At 39.2% G+C, this 23,071-nt stretch overlaps 1 protein-coding gene across 5 annotated transcripts in view; it reads left to right on the top strand.

Moving 5' to 3' along the window:
• SETD2 (SET domain containing 2, histone lysine methyltransferase) overlaps positions 1 to 23,071 on the top strand; it is a 134,823-nt gene that overhangs the window by 26,164 nt on the left and 85,588 nt on the right. For all 5 annotated transcript variants that reach the window (XR_007514518.1, XM_049863566.1, XM_049863565.1 and 2 more), the window contains 5 exons: positions 561 to 4,930; positions 7,647 to 7,778; positions 12,287 to 12,415; positions 19,984 to 20,107; positions 22,226 to 22,303. Coding sequence is in view for 4 of the 5 variants with exons in the window: in XM_049863566.1 (XP_049719523.1) it covers positions 561 to 4,930; positions 7,647 to 7,778; positions 12,287 to 12,415; positions 19,984 to 20,107; positions 22,226 to 22,303 (4,833 nt within the window). In the remaining variant the exon portion in view is untranslated. The remainder of the gene's footprint in view (positions 1 to 560; positions 4,931 to 7,646; positions 7,779 to 12,286; positions 12,416 to 19,983; positions 20,108 to 22,225; positions 22,304 to 23,071) is intronic.

The raw sequence follows: 23,071 nt of genomic DNA, 5'->3' as shown, positions 1-23,071 counted from the left end.
TGAATTGATAATTCCCTGGAGTGTGGATCACAGATCTGTGTTTTTACCAAGCACCCAAGTGATTCCGTGTGACGCCAGGAAAACGCTGGTTTTGATGACTTCAGGTGTGTTTTTTTCTCCAGACAGAACACAAGAATAAACTATTTTTAGTACTGTGATATTACCTGTTGCTGTCTGCACATATTCTTCTGTTTGTATCATAAAACGCACATCAGTGTTTTTGTTCTTATTAAAAATTCTGTCTGGAAAGCAGTTATAAAACTGCATAACATTTTTTATATGCGAGAAAATAAGAATGGAAAAATACTAGTACTGTTGAAGTGGAGGGTGGCTGCTTAGGGTTTTTTTAGGCTATTTTCTATAATTTTGAGTATGTTCAAAAACTTTCCATAATAAAGAATTAAAAAAAATTTCTTATGCAGCTTAGTAGAATTTATGCATTTGTTGTTTTAAAAGGGGCTTTTCATTTCCCTGACGGATAAACCTATTAAACTGTGATGCCAGCCATTTGAAAGTAACTGTTTGCTGTAGTATTAACTGCTTGTTTTGTTCATTTATAGGCAAAGATTGAAAATGTGCAGAAAACAGGTTTCATCAAAGGACCAATGTTCAAAGGTGTTGCTTCTAGTCGATTTTTGCCCAAAGGCACCAAGACAAAAGTTAATTTGGAGGAACAGGGACGACAGAAGGTGTCATTCAGCTTCAGCCTTACAAAGAAGACTTTGCAGAACAGATTTCTGACTGCACTTGGAAATGAAAAGCAAAATGATACTCCAAACTCCCCAGCTATACCTCTCCAAGCAGATTCGACCCCTAAAATTAAAGTGGACATTGGAGATACTTTATCTACTACAGAAGAATCTTCCCCACCAAAATCAAGGGTGGAATTGGGAAAAATTCATTTTAAAAAACATCTACTTCATGTAACATCTAGGCCGCTGCTGGCTACTACCACAGCAGTAACATCTCCACCTCCTCCCACAGTACCATTACCAGCAGTTATAGCAGAATCAACAACTGTAGACTCACCACCCCCATCTCCACCTCCACCACCTCCACCTCCCCAAGCCAAAGCACCCTCAACACCAGCACCAGTAACAGAGCCAGTGGCCTTGCCACGTACACCAATACCAGTTCTGATGACAGCACCAATGCCCTCACCAGTAGATGTAGCAGTTAGAGCCCTGAAAGAACCACTGGTTACAGTTGTGTCAGAGTCTTTAGAAGTGGACACTAAGCAGGACGCTGTATCTAATAGCTCGGAAGAACGCATAACTCACACTTCGAATGAGCAAGCAGATATTCCCTCACAAAAAGGAGATTCCCATATTGGGAAGGAAGAAGAAATTCCAGATAGTTCTAAAAGTAGTCTGGGCTCTAGAAAAACAGGTTCTAAGAAGAAATCTTTACAATCTGAAGGCACCTTTTTTGGTTCAGAATCTGATGAAGATTCTGTACGGACTTCCTCAAGTCAGAGATCACATGATTTAAAATTTTCAGCAAGCACTGAAAAGGAAAGAGATTCAAAAAAGAGCTTAGCATCTCTGAAAAGTGAGGATTTAGGGAAATCTTCACGATCTAAAACAGAGAGAGATGATAAATATTTTAGCTACTCAAAACTTGAAAGAGATACTCGGTATATATCTTCCCGATGTAGATCAGAGAGAGAGCGAAGGCGGAGCAGATCTCGTTCTAGATCTGATAGAGGCTCTAGAAGTAGTTTATCCTATTCTCGATCAGAACGATCCCATTATTACGACTCTGATCGTCGCTACCATAGGAACTCCCCTTATCGAGAGAGGACACGCTATTCTCGACCATATACAGAGAACAGGGCACGAGAGAGTTCTGACTCAGAAGATGAGTATAAGAAGACGTACTCAAGGCGCACCTCATCTCATTCCTCCTCTTACAGAGACCTAAGGACATCATCATCCTATTCTAAATCTGATCGGGACTGTAAAACCGAGTCCTCTTACATAGAAACAGAGAAAAGAGGAAGGTATTCTTCAAAACTAGAAAGAGAATCCAGAAGGACTTCAGAAAATGAAGTAGTGAAAAGGTGTTCTCCGTCTAATGATCTGGGATTCCGACGGGGGTCATCATATTCTAAGCATGATAACAGTGCTTCTCGTTATAAAGCTGCCCCTTCAAAACCTATACCCAAGTCTGATAAATTTAAAAATTCTTTCTGTTGTACAGAATTACATGAAGGAATCAAACAGTCTCATTCTTTTAGTTTACAGACTCCTTGTTCAAAAGGTAGTGAATTAAGAATGATTAATAAAATTCCTGAAAGAGAAAAGACCAGGTCTCCATCACCATCAAATCAATTAAATGATTCACCAACTTTTAAAAAGCTAGATGAATCGCTTATTTTTAAGTCTGAATTTATAGGCCATGATAGTATTAAGGAATTAGACTCTTTGTCTAAAGGGAAGCATGATCAATTAAGAACTTACTGTCCTGTAGAACTAAATATAAATGGATCTCCTGGAGCAGAATCTGATTTGGCAACATTTTGCACTTCTAAAACTGAGACTGTTTTAATGTCTTCTGATGATAGCGTGACTGGATCAGAGGTATCCCCTTTGATCAAAGCATGCATGCGTTCGTCAAATGGATTTCAGAATATTAGTAGATGTAAAGAAAAAGACTTGGATGCTACTTGCATGCAGCATAGTAAGTCAGAGAGCCCGTTTAGAGAAACAGAACCTCCAGTGTCACCACACCAGGATAAACTCATGACATTGCCAGTTAAGGTGATAGATTATTCCAAAACAGTAGTTAAAGAACCAGTTGATATGAGAGTTTCTCGCTGCAAAACCAAAGATTCAGATATATACTATACTTCAAATGACAGCAACCTTTCTTTGTGTCATTCCGAAGCTGAGAATACTGACCCTTCAGTTACAAAGATTTCTTCCAATAGCTTTATGAATGTTCATTTGGAATCAAAAACAGTTATATGTGATAATAGAAATCTGACAGATCAGAACTCAAAGTTTGCATGTGAAGAATATAAGCAGAGTGTTGGTAGCACTAGTTCAGCTTCTGTTAATCATTTTGATGATTTATGCCAACCTGTAGGGAGTTCAAGTATTGCTTCACCTCTTCAGAGCTTTCCACCGGGAATAAAAATGGACAGTTTAACTCTCTTGCGGTGTGGAGAGAACACATCTCCAGCTTTGGATGCTGTGCTGATGAGTAAAACAAGCACAGAGTATTTAAAACATGCAGGGGAAGAAACAATAGTAGAAGTGGGTAGCCGCCTTCCTGATTCAAGAAGGGGATTTTCTTCCTGGGAAAACAGGCATAATAATGGGTTATCTGGGAAATGCTTGCAAGAGACTCAAGAAGAAGGAAATTCCTTATTACCTGATAGAAGAGGAAGACCAGAAATCTCTTTAGATGAAGGAGGACGAGGACATGCGCATACTTCTGATGATTCAGAAGTTGTATTTTCTTCTTGTGATTTGAATTTAACCATGGAAGACAGTGATGGTGTAACTTATACCTTAAAATGTGACAGTAGTGGCCATGCCTCAGAAATTGTTTCTACTATCCATGGAGATTATTCTGGTTCTTCTGAAAGTTCAAGTGATGAAAGTGATTCAGAAGATACAGATTCTGATGATAGCAGTATTCCAAGAAACCGTCTCCAGTCCATTGTGGTTGTGCCAAAGAATTCTACTTTGCCTATGGAAGAAACAAGCCCTTGTTCTTCTCGGAGCAGTCAGAGTTACAGACACTATTCCGACCACTGGGAAGATGAGAGGTTGGAGTCAAGGAGACATTTGTATGAGGAAAAATTTGAAGTTATAGCAAATAAAACCTGTCCTCAGACTGAGAAGTTTTTTCTTCATAAAGGAGCAGAGAAGAACTCAGACATTTCTTTTGCACAGTCCAGCAGAAAACAAGTGGATAACCACCTGTCTGAAATGGCTCATCCTCAGAGTGACGGGGTTGATAGCACAAGTCATACAGATGTGAAATCTGACCCTCTAGGCCATCCAAATTCGGAGGAAATAGTAAAAGTCAAAATAGCTTCTAGGCAACAAGAAGAACTGCCAGTTTATTCTTCTGATGATTTTGAAGATGTCCCAAATAAGTCTCGGCAACAGACTACTTACCCTCACAGGCCAGATAGTAGACTGGGGAAAACAGAGTTGAGTTTTTCTTCCTCTTGTGAGATCTCTCTAGTTGATGGCTTCCACTCATCAGAAGAGCTCAGAAACTTAGGGTGGGACTTCTCTCAACCAGAAAAGCCTACTACCACGTATCAGCAACCTGACAGCAGCTATGGAGCTTGTGGTGGACATAAGTACCAGCAAAGTGCAGAACAGTATGGTGGGACGCATAGTTACTGGCAAGGCAATGGCTACTGGGATCCAAGATCAGCAGGCAGACCTCCTGGAACTGGAGTTGTGTATGACCGAATTCAAGGGCAGGTACCAGATTCCCTAACAGATGACAGGGAAGAGGAAGAGAATTGGGATCAGCGTGGTGGATCCCACTTTTCAAGCCAGTCAAATAAATTCCTGCAGTCCATTCAGCAGAAGGACAGGGGGTCAGTGCAAGCACCTGAGATAAGCAGCAATTCCATTAAGGACTCTTTAGCTGTGAATGAAAAGAAAGATCTTACAAAAAACTTAGAGAAAAATGACATGAAAGATAGAGGGCCTCTTAAAAAAAGGAGGCCGGAATTGGAGAGTGATTCTGAAAGCGATGGTGAGCTTCAGGATAGAAAGAAAGTTAGAATGGAGGTAGAGCTGGGAGAGACAGCCATGCCTTCAGGCTCTGCACTAGTGGGACCTTCCTGTGTCATGGATGACTTCAGGGACCCTCAGCGATGGAAGGAGTGTGCCAAGCAGGGGAAGATGCCTTGTTACTTCGATCTTATTGAAGAAAATGTTTATTTAACAGAAAGGTAAGATTAATTAATATTTATTTGACGAATTTTAATGTTTTGTTTAAAAAAAAAAAAAACTCTTACACGGTTCAGACTGTATGAGCCTAACCATATGAAATACAGTTGTGTGATAAAATATAAGTTAAAAACCTAAAAAATATATTTACTTATTTAGATTTGATAGCATGGATTCCCTTCTCCAATTTTTTTTCCCCAGGAAGGGGATGTTTATTTTTTATTTTTTTGCGTCTTACTACCTCTTTGATACTGAAAGTGTAGTTTAAGCAAGTATAATTTTTCTCTAATTCCTTTTGCATGTGAAAGTGTGACAGAAAATAAAACAAAACCCCAATAAAATAGTCTGCTCCTAGAGAAGAAAAAGGTGGTTTTATTGGCTTTTCCTCATACTTTTCAAAACTGTGCGGAATGAAGTACCTGTAGGCACTTTACAAAGCAGAAGCTAGACTAGAACATCATTTTCTTATCTCAGTTTTTTTAGTCTATTGCTAATAGATTAAATTTGGCAATGGCATAACAAATATTTTAGAAATAAAATGGTAAAATGGTTTGTCATAAATCCTTAACAGAAAACAAGATGTAATGAGGTTAGGAGTCATGAAACATTCCTTTAGAATAGAGCTTCTCAATCTGCTTTAACTTTCACCCCTCCTCCATCTTCTTTTTTTCATAATAAAAATACATGTTGAATATGCCCCTCTTTTTTTTAACGTATGTTCTCCTATCCACCTATCTCCACCTTTTTGAAAATTTCCCCCCAGTTGTGAATCACCTAGCAATCATCCCTTTAAGCATTGAAATTTTTATTAAAGAAATCTGCTGTGGATAAGGTAAAAAACTTTGTTTTAAATCATTAGGTTCCACAAAAAGTTTATCCTTCTAAAAATAATCTTATTTTTTATTTAATGATGGTAGAGAGCCTCTTATAGTTAGAGTCATTTACATCTAGTTCTGAATTAGGTTTAAATTCAAAATATTGAATACTTTAATACCCTTTAGAAATTGTGTGAGTAGACTGATGGAATTTAAGGGGTCTTAATAAAAGAATATAAATAAAACTAATGAGGTGCACCCTCTAGGTTTTATTCAGCAGTGAGATTAAGATATGTATAAGACTATACATGCAAATTTGGTTGGTGGGGGCATTGGAGGGCCTCTCTGGTGTAGGCAGCATTTATATATATTCAACAGCTTTGAGCCTTTGTTATGTGCAAAGCATTGAGGAGCCAAGAAGACAAATTATTGTAAATAGTATGAATAGAGTAAAAGTTATTTTCTTATGTCTAATGAAAATAGGCCTACCTGCAATGATCTGTGCTCTTTAGCCCTAACCTAGCCTTCTGGAGCCAAATAAAATAAATTTTCAAAATTATAGAGCTTTACCCAAAACCCACTGCTGTTGAGCCGATTCCAACTCATAGCGGCCCTATAGGACAGAGTAGAACTGCCCCGTAGAGTTTCCAAGGAGCGCCTGGCGGATTTGAACTGCCAACCTCTTGGTTAACAGCTGTAGCATTTAACCACTACACCACCAGGGTTTCCTATAGTTCTTTAAAAAAAAAAAATTTTTTTTTATGTACTTGTAAATAGGTATTTTTTTTTTTACCTCTAGTCATCTTTCTTTAGCGTATCAGTATAGTCATTAATTAATGTGTATCTACTTGAGTCATTCAATACAACTCCTAGTGTTTTCAGTCTCACAATTTAGTTGAAACCATCACCAAGCACTTTAGATACTTTATAAAACTAGGACTAGAATAAAACATACGTTGATTAAAGCAGGTAAGAGTGCGATTAAGACAGCCACTTCGAGCAGCTATGCTCTTCACTAGTCTGATGGTTGCAGAGTGAGTCATAATTCCCTGATCTTCTTAAGAAGGAGATCCTAGTCTACCATCCGTGACTTTTTGGGGGTGGGGTAGAGGGGAACACAGGTCAAAACATACAGTTCAATAAAAAAAGCCAATGACTAATCACATTTTCATTCTTACTTTGCAAATTATCGCCTAGGTGGTGATGAACCCAGGCCAATTTGAACAGTTTTCCTTCTCTCCCAAAGTCACTTTGTCTGCCTTGGGAAAGTTTAGCCCTCTGAAACCTTTCCTGATTGTTCTGTAATTACCCTTTGTTTTTTTTCTTGAATCATTCAGTTTTCTTTTATACAAGATGTATACAAATGTGATGCTTCTGAAGGAGTCTCTAAAAGATTTGATTGAGTTAATACTTTTAATTCCAGATGGGTTTTTTTTTTTTTTTTTTAGCAACTTCTTGTTTTCCTCAACCTCGTACCTCAATTATTATTTGTTCATTCATGAGGACTGATTCTGAAATGTAACTTTCATTACCAGCTATGTCACTATTTGAAATTTAGGAATTTTCTTCTTTTCCCCTGAGCCCAATATGACTATTAACATCTGAAATTGCTCAGAATCCGAGGCTTAATTGACATGGGCTAGGAAAGAAGAGCTGAGTTCCAAACTGATAGACTTGAGTTCGCCATCCTCCACGGGTGCCTCTCTCATCTTTTTGCAATACAACTCCTAGTGTTTTCAGTCTCACAAATGCTAGTGATTAGATATTTTCTTCCTTTTGAATGGTCAACTTATAAGAATCATTATGAAACTAATTGGGTTTAGCATATATTTGATGATATATATATGTTATACCGTGGCCAGGTAATTTATTTAACCAGTTTTTATAAAATTTTGCCCAATAGAAAGAAGAATAAATCCCATCGGGACATTAAGCGAATGCAGTGTGAGTGTACACCTCTTTCTAAAGATGAAAGGGCTCAAGGTGAAATAGCATGCGGCGAAGATTGTCTTAATCGTCTCCTTATGATTGAGTGGTAAGTAAATTAGAATGTTTTGCTTTGCTCAACTCTTTGTTAAATTCTTTCTAAATATTAAAAAGAATTACTAATGAAGAAAACATAACCTTTCTCTTGCTTATGAATGAGTACATATAGTATAAACAATAAAATTTCCGGGTGCATATTAGAAAACAGGCATTTATAAGGACACATATCTCCCTTGCATTGTGATTATACAATAAAACCAGCAAAAGCTGGAACCTGTGTGAAACCTGTCAGAGAAGGAAAACGCAGTTATTTTCCACTAGTAGAAAGTAGTAGAAAAGTGGTAAGACTGCACCCTGCTGCACCCTGTCAAAGGCAGAAAACTTGCAAGAACTGGAATAAAGCAAGGCAGCTCCATCGAGTTCCAGTTCTCACAGGTTTCACTGTAGTACTATAGATTATAGTGCCTGGCATTTTATGTGTTCTATAAAGTAGGTGTTATTAATGCTAACTGAGCAATAGTAATGGAAACCCTGGTGGCATAGTGGTTAAGTGCTACGGCTGCTAACCCAAGGGTCGGCAGTTTGAATCCGCCAGGCGCTCTTTGGAAACTCTATGGGGCAGTTCTACTCTGTCCTATAGGGTCGCTGGTAATGAAAGTTACATTTCAGGATTAGTCCTCATGAATGAACAAATAACTGAGGTACAAGGTTGAGGGAAACAACAAGTTGCTTAAAAAAAAAAAAAAACCCATCTGGAATTAAAAGTATTAATCAAATCTTTTAGAGACTCCTTCAGTAGCAAGTCGAAATTGACTTGATGGCACTGGGTTTTGGGTTTTGGTTTAATAATAGTAATTCTTATCCAGTCCACTTTTCTCTTGTTTTGTAATGTTTATGTCCTGGAAGGTAAATGTTGGTAATTTTTTGGCTTTCACTATAAGATGGGATAAACCCTAACATTTCAAAAGGCTTAAAGTGAAATGTCTTTCTCTCCTAAACCTCAATTCCTGTATTTGTAGTACCTTTCCAGAAAAATTTTGATGCATTTACCAACAAATATTTTCTATTTTAATGTATAGAAATACAGTTTTACCATATACACTTTTTTCAGACTTTGCTTCCCTCCTTTCTTCTGCTTAATTAAACATTTCAAAGACTACGCAGAGCTACTCATATAGACCTGCCTAAACATTTCCCTTGGCTTGCATTATGTATACTGTTCATAGTTAGGACATAATTATAGAATTAATCTTCTGTTAGTAGACATTTGCTTTCTTATTTTTCTTATTATAAACAGTAAACATCTTTACATTAAAAAATGTTTGACAAATTTTATTACCAATGTTGAAAAATTGTATCTTGTTTTAACGTGGAAAGAGTATTAAGATAATTTAAAGTGTAAATACCTTATTTTTAATGTTAAACTGCTTTCTTTAGAAGTTCAGTTATTGTTCTCATGTTATAGTGTTAGAAAGATAAAATACGTACACTTTGAATAAACAAAAAAGAAAAAGCATTTTTGGTATTCCCTATATTCAGACTGAAAGCAGAGATGACGGTATACATGTGAGAAGAGGAGACACAGAATTAGCACTGTTCTCCTGACTTAATACTGCTGCCCCATGTCTCTGTATTCCTCTGAATTTTCCTGCCAACCCTGCTTAAACAAAACTGAAGTACAGAATTTCTTTCTTCATGTAATTCTCACCTTAAAACTTTTAGTAGTTCTCTGTTGTCCTTGGGATTAAGTTAAAATTTAGCTCGATACTCAGAACACGTCATAGTATGTTGTCATCCTCCTGCGGTACCGTGAATTACTTAATGTGGCCCTTCTAGCCATAGTTTTTGTGACTCCCACACAGTGATTGGGTGGGGCTATGCAAATGTGGTATTTGTGACCTAGAAGGGGGTTCGGACAGCCTGCTAAGAATGCAAATAAGGTGCATGGAACTCTGCAGGGGTGGGACCATGTAAATAGGGTATATGGAACCCTAGCGAGGGCATTGGTCAGTTTTGCCATCCTGCTAGGCTTAAAAGAGAGCCAATCCCAGAGCAGAGGGGGATGTAACGACCACCAAGCAGAAGAGATGGAAGTGGAGTGTGTTCTCTGGACCTGGGATTCCTGTGCCAAGGCAAGACCCAGGAAACAGCTGTAACACCAGAGACACTGAGAAGCAGTGGCGGAGCAGTGGCAGCAGCAGACCCAGGAGACTGGCGGGAGATTGCCCAGTGCTGCGTTGGTGGGCTTTTTGACCCATGAAGCAAGAGAGCTGAGCACCTTTGGGCTGAGACTTACTGGCAGAGTGGGGTGCCCCTGGGCATTTATTGACAAAGCTAAAGAGTTTATTAACACTTCCCAGAGGAGGGCAGAGGCCAGACCCCTACCCGAGGGCCAGAAGAGGCTGTCCTGAAGAACTGTGTCTTGAGTCCTTTCTGATCCTGAGTTGTAACTTCTTACTTCCCTAATAAACCCCATTGCATCAAATTGTGGCAGAGAAGTAGAGAGTGGTGTAGAAGGGACAGCTCGGATGTCAGAAATGATAAAAAGGTTGGAGAAAAGAGGCATATCTGGCCTCATAGGAATCAGTCTTGGGCTGTTGATCTTGATTCTCCTTCCCCCTTGTGAAGGTACAGGATTTTTTTTTTTTATTCTGCTCTAAGTGAAAGTTTACAAGTCAAGTCCATCTCTCATATGAAAATTTATGTACATGTTGCTGTATACTCCTAGTTGCTCTCCCCCTCAATGAGACAGCATACTCCTCCTCTCCACTCTCTATTTTCATGTCTATTCAGCCAGCTTCTGACCCCTTCTGCCCACCCATCTCCTCTCCAGACAGGAGCTGCCCACATAGCTTCTTGGATCAAGTAGACACATGAGACTCACTCCTCACCAGCATTGTTTTCTACCCCATAGTCCAGTCTAATCCCTGTCTGAAGAGTTGGCTTTGGGAATGGTTCCTATCCTGGGCTAACAGAAGGTCTGGGGACCATGGCCTCCAGAGTCCCTCTAATCTCAGTCAGACCATTAAGCCTGGTCTTTTTACAAGGATTTGGGATCTGCATCTCACTGCTCTCCTGCTCCCTCAGGGATTCTCTCTTGTATTCCTTGTCAGGGCTGTCATCAGTTGTAGCCAGGCACCATCTAGCTCTTCTGGTCTCAGGCTGATGTAGTCTCTGGTATATGTGGCCCTTTCTGTCTCTTGGGCTCATAATAACCTTGTGTCTTTGGTGTTCTTCATTCTCCTTTGCTCCGGGTGGGTTGAGACCGATTGATGCATCTTAGATGGCCAGTTGATAGCATTTAAGACCCCAGATGCCACTCTCCAAAGTTGGATGCAGGATGTTTTCTTAATAGATTTTACTATGCCAGTTGACCCGGATGTCCCCTGAAACGATGATTCCCAAACCCCTGCCCCTGCTACACTGGCCTTTGAAGTGTTTATTCAGGAAACTTCTTTGCTTTTGGTTTAGTTCAGTTGTTGGTTAGAGGAGATTTTTACACTGCCTTTCCATCCTCCAGCAACCCGTTTTTCTCATCAGTTATCCTTAACAGTGTCGTTCACCTTTCCGCAGTAGGCTTTGTTTCCTGTTTTGCACACAGATACTCTCCTTATCCATCCATATCCTGTGTATCATTAGAGATTCCACTTTAATCCTGCTCCCTCCTGAAAGCTTTCCTTGACTCCCTCATTCTAAAGTGAATCTTCTGTCCTTTGAGCCTCTGTAAAAATGTTTTTTAGTGCTTGTTTGGTAATACATAATAATGTATTGGAAATGATTGTGTAATTTCTATTGTAGGTTGAATTAATACTAAAAGCTTTTGTATCTGCCAGCTTTGGAATGTTAAGAATGCAGTGAATGTTTGATTTTATTATTTTGACTCTAGGATCCATGCCACTTTATATTGCATTTATTCTGAATAAGGATATTTTAATAATTACTTCGGTTTCTTTCAAATGAAGCTCTTAATAGCTGCATCCAGAAGACTAAATTAATGGTGATTGGAGTGGCATGGGAGCCCTGGTGGTGCAGTGGTTAAGAGCTCGGCTGCTAACCAAAGGGTTGGCAGTTTGAATCCACCGGCCACTCCTTAGAAACCCTATGAAGCAGTTCTGCTCTGCCTATAGGGTCACTAGGAGTTGGAATCGACTCGATGGCAACGAGTTTTGGAATGGAATGTAAGGAAAGGTGCAGGGATAGAAAACAATTAAGCTCTGCAGAGTTGTCAAAGTGCTGCAAGTTTACATGCAGCCTAGAAATGTGCCACAGACACCCACGAAGTGGGAGACAGCTCTTTGATTTCATTCTTGTGATGACCAGATGACAAGGCTGTGTCGTGGTTATGATCCCTTGAAGTAACAGTGTTGACAGTCCGTTCTGAGGAATTCCATCATGATTGAAAGAAATTGAGGAAGACTCATTTGGGGGTTGGCCATACGTATGCTGGTTATACCATAAAGAGATAGATACATGTAGTTATATAGCACATTTTAACAAAGATGGTTTTGGTCCTTTTACTTCTTTCAAGAATTAATTTCCACTTATTTTGCATTTCAGTTCTTCTCGGTGTCCAAATGGGGATTATTGTTCCAATAGACGGTTTCAGAGAAAACAGCATGCAGATGTGGAAGTCATACTCACAGAAAAGAAAGGCTGGGGCTTGAGAGCAGCCAGAGATCTACCTTCGTAAGTTATTTGTTTCAGCCACTGTCGTTTCATTTTTGTGTCATTGAACTTGGTTACTTTCTAGGAAAATAGGTTCTCTATTGCACTGAGTTTTAATGTTTATTGTGTAAAACAACCATTTCATAGCCAAATTATAAAAAATAAGAGATAAATTTATACTTTTTTATGAAATAAAAAAAAAAAAAGCCTCTTCTGTGTGTGCGTGTGTGTTTAAAAGCATTTTGTCAGTTGTGACATTTTGGACGAGGCAGGTCCTTTCTTGTCTGACAGTTATATTTCCTTTAATTCCAAGCACTTACTAAGTGTTTGTTGTAGACTGCAGAATTCCTATGAAGCTATGTAGATAAAAGAGGACAGAATCTATTAACCTACATAATACTGAGTTGGGGTTAAAGTAGGAAATAGTAGCTGAGATAGAGAATTCAAACATACTTCATAGACACTCAGTAAAAATGTGTTGAATGAGTAAATGTTGCCCTCCACCTAACTCATGTAACTTTTCATCTCTCATGCAGTGAAACATTGACTGTATTTTCTACCATATTCAGTATGTCCTTGAAACTCTCAATTTTCTTATATGCCATATTTTTATACAAATAGTGCTCATATTACACGTTTTTGCATAGCACGCAACCCACTTGCACTTTATTTTCATAAGCACCCTATACCATTTTTTTTTTTTACATGTTGCTGACTTCAGTTGTTTTCTTCTGTCCAACGGATTTAACGTTCAGTCTTTGTCTTGGTGCCTGTTGACGTGGAGATTTGGTTCCCAGTAGCAGACCCTCACCAGCCTACCCTTGAGTTTCTAAAGTGGGCCGTCTCCCAGCAGGGTTCTTTCCTTGCTCTGTAAACTGCTTTCTCCAGTGCAGGAAGAAGTCGCTTTTTCTGCCCTGAAACAGCCCTCTCCAGGGTGGGCAGCCCCAGCCCAGGAGGTGTGTGGGTCTGCATACCCCAGGCTGAAGAGGCCACTGAAGCTGGCACGCAAGCCCAGCACACCACAGCCGTGCACATTCCGACCCGCCGTGTGCATGGACCATTTGAATCTCCCACCATGGGTAGGCATGAGAGCCACAGGCACAGAGGGGTTTGCATCTCTTGCTGGGACAAGACCTGGGTGCGTGCAAGGAATGGCCCTCGCCTGTTGTGGGACCAGCCTGTGCTTGGGTTGTGACAGCCCCATGCTTGGTCCTTTGCTCAACCTTCTGCCCGTCTGTGGCAAAACGTACCAGGGTGCAGGTTGGCTACAGGTCTGGCTGTGAACCATCTCAGAGGAAACGCACAGTTTCAATTTTTTATTTTCTGATTACTGGGATTGCTACAAAACTTGATCCATGACTTCTTGACCATGGCTTATAACTTTATTTATACAAATATGATCAAAAGTAACATTTTCAGACTATTGAATGAGAGTGAGTGAGGGTGAAAGTTACTTCTGAAAAGGTCATGAAACATGCGTGGGTGCACTATGCCGGAACATTTTTTACATAATTTTGTAATTTCCGCATGATATATGTGTGTGCGACTTACTTATTGGAAATACCTTTTGTTAGCAACATAAAAAGCAGCTATACATGTGGACCTCGCTAGATGGGGAGTATACAGGAATCAAATCTATTACATCTGTGGAAAGAGACAATGGAGAAGCTCAATATCATCAGTCAGAAGATGACCAGGAGCCAACAGCAGAACAGACCATCAATTGCTCATATGCAAGTTCAAGTTGAAGCTAAAGAAAATTAAAGCAAGTCCATGAGATCCAAAGTACGACCTTGAGCATATCCCACCTGAATTTAGAGACCATCTCAAGAATAGATTTGATGCATTGAACACTATTGACCGAAGACCAGACAAGTTGTGGGATGGCACCAGGGACATATACATGTAGAAAGCAAAAGGTCATTAAAAAGACAGAAAAGAAAAAAAGACCAAGTGGATGTCAGAAGAGACTCTGAAACATGTTCTTGAATGTAAAGTAGCAAAAGTGAAAGGAAGAAATGATGAAGTAAAAGATAAAAGAGTTGAACAGAAGATTTCAAAGGGCGGCTCGAGTAGACAAGGTGAAGTATTATAATGAAATGTGCAAAGACCTGAAGTTAGAGCACCAGAAGGGAAGCGCACACTTGACATTTCTCAAGCTGAAAGAACCAAAGGAAAAATTCAAGCCTTGAGTTGCAATATCGAAGGGTTCTTTGGACAAAATATTGAATGATGAAGGCAGCATCAAAAAAAAAGATTGGAAGAATACACAGTCACTGTTCCAAAAAGAATCGGTCAGCATTCAGCCATTTTAAGAGGTAACATATGATCAAGAACTGATGGTAATGAGGGAAGAATTCCAAGCTGCAATGAAGGCATTGGCGAAAAACAGGGCTATAGGAATTGACAAAATACCAACTGAGATATTTCAACAAACGGATGCAGTGCTGGAAGTGCTCACTAGTTTATACCTAGAAATTTGAAAGACAGCTAACTGGTCAAACAACTAGAAGAGATCCATATTTGTGCCCATTCCAAAGAAAGGTGATCCAACAGAATGTGGAAATTATAGAACAATATCATTAATATCACATGCAAGTAAAATTATGCTGAAGATAATTCAAAACGGTGGCAGTAGTACATTGACAGGGAACTGTCAGAAATTCAAGCCAGATTCAGAAGAGGACGTGGAACAAGGAACATCATTGTTGTTATCAGATGGATCTTGGCTGAAAGCAGAGAATACCAGAAAGATGTTTACCTGAGTTTCATAACAGATTATGGATAACATTGTAAAGAATGGGAATTCCAGAACACTTAATTGTGCTCATGTGGGACCTGTTCATAGACCAAGAGGCAGTTTTTCAAACAGAACAAGGGGATACTGCGTGGTTTAAAATTAGGAAAGGTGTGCGTCAGGGTTGTATCCTTTCAGCATACTTACTCAATCTGTATGCTGAGGGGATAATCCAGGGGGCTGAACTATATGAAGAATAACGTGGCATCAGGATTGGAGGAAGACTCGTTAACTGGTGATATGAAGATGGTACAACTTTGTTTGCTAAATCGAAGAGAACTTGAAGCACATACTGATGAAGATCAGAGATTATAGCCTTCAGTGTGAATTACACCTTAACATAAAGAAAACAAAAATTCCCACAACTGGGCCAATAAGCAACATCATGATAAGTGGAGAAAAGATTGAAGTTGTCAGAACTTCATTTTACTGGGATCCATAATCAACGCCCATAGAAGCAGCAGTCAAGAAATCAAACGATGTATTGCATTGGGCAGATCTGCTGCAGAAGACCTCTTTAAAGTGTTAAAAAGCAAAGGTGTTACTTTGAGGACTAAGGGGCACCTGACCCAAGCCATGGTATTTTCAATCACCTCATATGCACACGAATGCTGGACATTGAACAAGGAAGACTGATGCCTTTGAAATATAGTGTTGGCAAAGAATGTTGAATATACCATGGACTGCCAGAAGAATGACCGAATTTGTCTTGGAAGAAGTATAGCCAGCGTGCTGCTTTGAAGAGATGATGTTAAGACATGGTCTCACATACTTTGGACATGTTATCAGGAGAAACCAGTCCCTGGATAAGAGCATTGTTCTTGGTAAAGCAGAAGGTCAGTGAAAAAGAGGAAGACTCTCAACGAGATGCATTGACATAGTGGCTGCAACAGCAGGCTGAAACATAGCGACAGCTGTGAGGATGGTACAAGACTAGGCAGTATTTTGTTCTCTTGTACATGGGGTCACTATGAATCGGAACCAACTTAATGGCACCTAACAGCAACAAGAAGTATGTGTATGTGCACTGTTTACGTGGGTGTACATTTGGGAAAAATATGGTATACCATGTTAAGTATTAAGAATATGAAAGTTGAGTGCCTTTTCTTTAAAGTTAAATATATACAAATTACATGTGTTTATGATTGAAAATTTAGAAATACATCAAAGGAGTTAAGGAATATAAAACATTTGCTGGATTCTAATAACTTAGGCACAACTGTTCTTTCAGACTCCTTTTAAGCGTATGGGCACACTTGGATTTAATTGGGGAGGGGGTGAGTCCTCCAACATTACGGAACTGTTTATTTGAGGTCCCTTGTAATTCCCTACAAGCCCTGGTGGTGCAGTGGTTAAGAGCTCAGCTGCTAACCAGAAGGTCAGCAGTTTGAATCTACCAGGTGTTCCTTGGAAACTTACGAGGCAGTTCTACTCTGTCTTATAGGGTCGCTATAAGCTGGAATCGACTCGATGGCAGTGGGTTAGTTAGTAATTTCCTGTGAATTTGAGGATACTGTATAGGATGTGGAAGCCCTGGTGGCGTAATGGTTAAGAGCTATGGCTGCTAAGCAAAAGGTCGGCGGTTTGAATCTACCAGGCGCTCCTTGGAAACTCTGTGGGGCAGTTTTACTCTGTCCTGTATTGGTTGCTATGTGTCGATAACCAACTCGATGGCAGTGGGTTCGGTTGATTTGGTGGGTATAGGGTGTGACTGATACTCATGATTACATTTAATCCATAAGGAAGCCCATGACGTAAGAGCTGGCATTTTGCTTCTCAGTCTCTTTCAGACCGAGCCTAAAGGTGGAAAGTTCAAAATTATAGGACCTTAAATCCTGTTGTCATTCTACAACATTGTGTATAAGATGTAATTTGACTTTTCAGGATTGTCCATGAATACTCAAATTTTGATTATTGAGGCTTAATGCGTTTGTGATAGATTGCTGCACAAATATGTTTATGTTCAATATAAAATTCTCTAATCTTGTTTTAGAGGCTTGCTTTTTTAAGATAATTGCTCTTTTCTCATTCTTATTATTATACACATGTAACAACATATACAATATTTCATTAGTTTCTACATGTACACTTCAGTGATGTTGATTACATTTTTCATGTTGTGCAATTTTTGCTCTCTTTTTCCAAATTATCCCACTATCGTTAACGTATTTTTAACGCACTCTCATTAAGCAAAAAACCACTTCTTTCTTCCTCCCCCTCTGGTAACCGCTAATTACTTTTGGTTTCTATATATTTTCCTATTTCGTATAAGTGATGTCATACAGTATTTGTCCTTTTGTGTCTGACTTATTTTGCCCACCATAAAGTCCTCAAGGCTTATCCATGTTGTGGCTTGTATCAGAACTTCATTCATCTTTATGGCTGAGTGACATTCAATTGTCTCATTCTTTTTTTTTTTTTTTTTTTGGTGCTTTAAGTAAAAGTTTACAAATCAAGTCCATCTCTCATACAGAAATTTATATACACCTTACTATGTACTCCTAGTTGCTCACCACCTAGTGACACAGCACACTCCTGTCCACTCTCTATTTTCGTGTTCATTTGGCCAGCTTCTGACCCCCTCTGCCCTCTCATCTCCCCTCCAGACGGGAGCTGCCCACATAGTCTCATGTGTCTACTTGATCCAAGAAGCTCACTCTTCCCAGTATCATTTTCTATCTTATAGTCCAGTCCAACGCCTGTCTAAAGAGTTGGCTTTGGGAATGGTTCCTATCTTGGGCTAACAGAAGGTCTGGGGACCATGACCACCAGGGTCCTTCTAGTCTCGGTCAGACCATTAAGTCTGGTGTTTTTACGAGAATTTGGGGTCTACATCCCACTGCTCTCCTGCTCCCTCAGGGGTTCTCTATTGTGTTCCCTGTCCCGGGAAGTCATCGGTTTTAGCTGCACACCATCTAGTTCGTCTGGTTTCAGGCTGATGTAGTCTCTGGTTTATGTGGGCCTCATCTCATTCATTTTTAACTGCCTTGTTTACCAAATAAAGAGTGTTTAAATTTTTTCAATTAGCCTATTCCTCTAATGAGTACATTGATATATCAGTATGATTTACATTTTCTTATCTCATCACTCGAGTTAAGCCTTGTTTATTTTAAGGGGCTAATAGAAGACATCCAGGCAGCCCATTTCAGGTCAGTACTTGGGAGCAAAGCAGTGAGGCGTTTGTCTACGTGGAGATTATATACCTACTCCTCGCTTACCAGCTCTCTCAGTATCCAGCATTTTGCATTTACGACAATAGTAAGAAGTTACTGTCCTGTTATTTTGCACATTAACGATGTACGTCTGGCAGTAATAAACAGGCTCTGCAGCATCTCAGGTCACTTGCTTGGTGACCACACTCAGCAGTGGTGTCTCCCAGGCAGGGGACTCAGTGTGGTCCTTCTTGGCAGAGGTGGCCGTGCTGGGAGAGGGAGGAGGGAGGCAGATCTCCACTATTTCCATGTGGCCAACTGGGGGATGGAACATGGTGGGATTATGTCTAGGAGGTACTTGTACTGGTGGTTGACAGCCAGGGTTGCCTGGTGCACTTCCAGGCCCAAGCTGACAAAGGAAAGGACCCTGCCTGCAGTCAGGGCCACCTCTTCCAGCTGGGGGTGGTGCTGCTCTTGCTGGTGCCCACATCCCCCTCAGAATGCTTACCGATCCTGGTCATGAGGGCCACAGCTGTGTTCTGCAGTTTGGGCAGCTGGTTGAAGGTGTACAGGACTCTGGGGTATCGTGGTGGTGTCCCAGGACAGCTGGCTGTAGGCTTGTTGCTCGGCCCTGTAAGTCCAGTTGCGGGCCTCTCCTGAGCAGAAGGGCACCTTACACCAGGGCTTAATGACCTGCTTGAGTGTGGGCCATGGTTTGGTGGTGGGCTCTGCCTTTAACTCCATTTCCTCCTAAGGACGATTTTTGCATAACGACCTGATCTTTGGAACCTATCCATGTCCGTAAGTGGGTAATGGGTGTAGTTGAAGGCATTGACAAGAGTGAGGTTTTAGAGAATTAAGGGAAGGGAAAGAGAACTGAGAATTTCATATCTTCAATGAAGAAGAAATAGGTAAATAACCAAGGAAAGAAAATCAAGGGTGTAGGGTAATCGAAAGAAGGCAAAGAGAGAAAGTAATCATAATGATAAATGCTAGAGAAGTCACAGAATGCAGTCAGAAAGAAGGTATTAGGTTTGACCTTTAATACCATTAAAGACCTTTGAGAGAAAAGGCAGCAAAAGGCTGCTATATTTATTTAAGTTGGCTTTTTCTCTAGAATATAAAGCCTTTAATTTTCTAATGCCTCCAGATTTCTTCAGAACAGTTTCTCAGCTGTGGATCATAATTATATTTAAAACCAAACTTGAATGTTTGTTTTAATATCTAGCTAGAGCACGGATATGCATTTAATAGTATGTAACCCACCCACTGCCGTCGAGTCGATTCCGACTCATAGCGACCCTATAGGACAGGGTAGAACTGCCCACATAGAGTTTCCAAGGAGCACCTGGCGGATTCAAACTGCCGACCTCTTGGTTAGCAGCCATAGTACTTAACCACTAGACTACCGGGGTTCCCTTACTCTTATGTGTAAATTATAAAAGCTTCCTCAAATCACCAGGAGAAAATTAACTTTGGTTAGGTGCTAGCTATTTTATATACATTTTGATTGTATATGATGTAATATCAAAGTTAACCATTTTGTAATATTTCTTTAAATTCATTGTCTTTGCTTGGATGTATGTGTTTTCCGAATAGCTAATCTGCCGGAGGTGCTATTATTTTCTTTTGTTTTGCAGGAACACCTTTGTGCTGGAATATTGTGGAGAGGTACTTGATCATAAAGAGTTTAAAGCCCGGGTGAAGGAGTACGCACGAAATAAAAACATCCACTACTATTTCATGGCCCTGAAGAATGATGAGGTGAGCAGTATGGATGTATTTGCTTTGAAACAGATCTGGAAATTGTTGCATTTGAAAGCATTGTTGATAGTAATCTCTAATATATTAGGTGACAAAAATGAGGAGTAGAATTTTATACATGTATGCTTCATAAATGCATAAAACAGTGGTTCTCAAATTTTTAAGTCTCAGAACCTTTTGCAGCTCTTTAAAATTATTTAGGGCACTTGAAGAGCTTTTGTTATATTTATCAATATTTACTGTATTAAAAATTGAAACTGTGGAGTTTTATTGCATTTTAAAAAATCTTTAATGTTTATCTTAATAGAATTCAGCTAGATTTTCATATCTGCCTTTGTATTCAATCTGTTCGTGATACCATGCTTCATATAAGCTCTGGAAAATTGCACGGTTTTCTTCTGTGCACCATTATCAGAGAATAGGCGTGAAAAGGCAAATAACGTCTTAGTATCATAATGAAAATAGTTTTAATTATACAGCCATCCTGAAAGGATCTAGGAGTCCTTGGGGTCTTGAAGGACCTCTGGTAGGGAGGGAGAGTTGTGGGTCTGAGATGCAAGGGTATATATTCCTCACTTAGCATGCCCTATTGTACTTTTTTTTTTTTTTTTTAATTTAAACACATTACCACAGTTTTTAAAAAATGACTTTACTGAAAGTTCCTCTGGTAGTTCATAGAAGTTGGTGGGTCAAAAAGAAGAGGAGCTGTTTAAAAATAGAATGACTATGTGAAAAGGTGAGGATGGGATATTGTTTATTAGGGGTAGAGTGATGGAGAATCCAGTAGGAATTGACAGTGAGTGCCTAGTACCGTGTAATTGTGTAAATGTGTGTTGAATAAAAATTTTTTTGTTAGAGATGTAAAAATGAGGTTTTAGCCAAGGTTAAGCTCATGTAGATTTGCATGTTTAACTGCACTAAAAGAGAAATTGGAGGTTAAGTTATAATAATGCTGAAGGAATGTAACCATTCCTTAAACTCAGTCTTTTCTGGGAGCAGATAACACATTACACATTTATGAGATGTAATAGTTCTTCTGAGGATTTTCCAGATATCTTTTGTCAGTCAGTAAGTTTTAATATTGGAAAATGTTGGGACATACAGTATTTCCTTGAGATTGTTGTTGAACATTTTTAAGTTATGTGATTAGAGCAAATTGATAGGAAACAGTTGGTAATCAGATGGTTGGCCATGTGTAATGCTCAGCTGATGTTTTCATAAAAAGACACATTTCTAGTGAGAGAACTTTTGGAAGAATTCAACTTTCTGCATTGCTTTTCTTGTTAAATGGATGAAAAAGGAATTTGCAAGGTTATCTTTAAAAATCGTCAAAAATTTAATGATAACAAAAATATAGTTGATATTTTAAAAGAGTGTAAGGAGAAGAAATTATGCTTGTAAAGAATGTGATACTCCTTTGTAATATCACAGTGGATCAAGTTGGGATGAAATTGGCAGCCTCTTCATAGTCTTTCCATTATATATTAAGAAAAATGTACTCTTGGTCCGTAACCCATTGCCGTTGAGTCTTGGTACCAAGAGTACCAAGTACTTTTGGTAGCAGAATGTAATTTGAACTGCAGAACAGCAGTCTATGACAGGGGCTCTCAGAGTGTGGTCCCTGGACCAGCAACAGCAGCTTCACCTGGGAACTTGTTAGAAATGCAAATTTTTTTACCCCAGATCTGGAAGTGGTTCCAGGAGGAGTTTTAACTGTTCTCCTGGGGATTCAGGTACATGCTCAAGTTGGAGAGCTTCTGCACTGTGGTATAATACAGACTTTAAAAAGAAGTCTGACACACATGAAGTGAGATAGCAATGTAATAGAATGTAAGAAATAACTAAAAGGTAAATGAGAGAGACGTTGATATAGAGATAATTTTGCCTGTAGATTAAATGTTTATAGTTAACAAATATTCCAGAGAAACCAGTGACATTTTTCACTTTGATGTGTAAAGTAGTATGAGAGAATTCTCTAAAGCAGAGGGTTGGGAGAAATGTCTTAAATTTACCTTAATGTTTTTCTTTTGCAAAATGGAGGGAAAAAAATGTGTGTGTGTGCTTTTTTTTTTTTTAAGGTCTCATTTTTTAACTCTTGAACTATCCCTTTCCCCCCAGATAATAGATGCCACTCAGAAAGGAAATTGCTCTCGTTTTATGAATCATAGCTGTGAACCAAACTGTGAAACCCAAAAAGTAAGTTAAGGTAGATTGACAGTTTGGGGTATTTGTTCATTAATTTTATATCTTATATCAAAACTGCCCATGAACTTTAGTTTTTAGTATTTTTTTCTATATTTAAAAAAATGTTACTTTGAAATTTAGATTTATAAAAAAAGTTGTAACTAGTACAGAGTTCCCATATACCCTTCACCTAGCTTCCCCAAATGTTAATATCTTATATAACCCTAATACAATTATCAAATCCAGGAAATAATATTAACTGATCTAAAGACCTTATTCAAATTTTGCCAGGTGTCCCCCTCATATCATTTTTCTGGTGCAGGATCCAATCCAGGAACCCATTTAGTTGTCACATCTCCTTGCCCATAAATTTTTGATATTACTTCAAGGGTTCCAAAATGCAAAACTAAAATTTTAATTTAAATGAAGTCCAGTGTATGCTGTCGTACTTGGATTCTTTAACAGCTTCTTTCCAGGTACCAAATCTAACAGTTTTAATAATACTCAGAAGGGATTGAGCAGTCACAGATGAGAGGGATTGTGGGTGGTGTGCATGTGGGTACACCACTCCTCAAGGCCAAGCTTTGAGTCTTGCTTATCTTTGTGGCCCTGCTACATAGTTGATACTTGATAAATGCATTTATTGAATTTTTTTCTCCTAAATTTTATTTGTTTTGTTGTTGTTGAGAATATACAAAGCAAAACAATTGGTATTCAACAGTTACTACACGTACAGTTCAGTGACATTGATTACATCCTCGAGTTGTGCAACCATTCTCA

The sequence above is a fragment of the Elephas maximus genome, chromosome 20 (assembly GCF_024166365.1).
Source record: "Elephas maximus indicus isolate mEleMax1 chromosome 20, mEleMax1 primary haplotype, whole genome shotgun sequence".
In the NCBI taxonomy this organism is placed as follows: domain Eukaryota; kingdom Metazoa; phylum Chordata; class Mammalia; order Proboscidea; family Elephantidae; genus Elephas; species Elephas maximus.
This window is presented reverse-complemented; position numbering and strand designations above follow the sequence as displayed.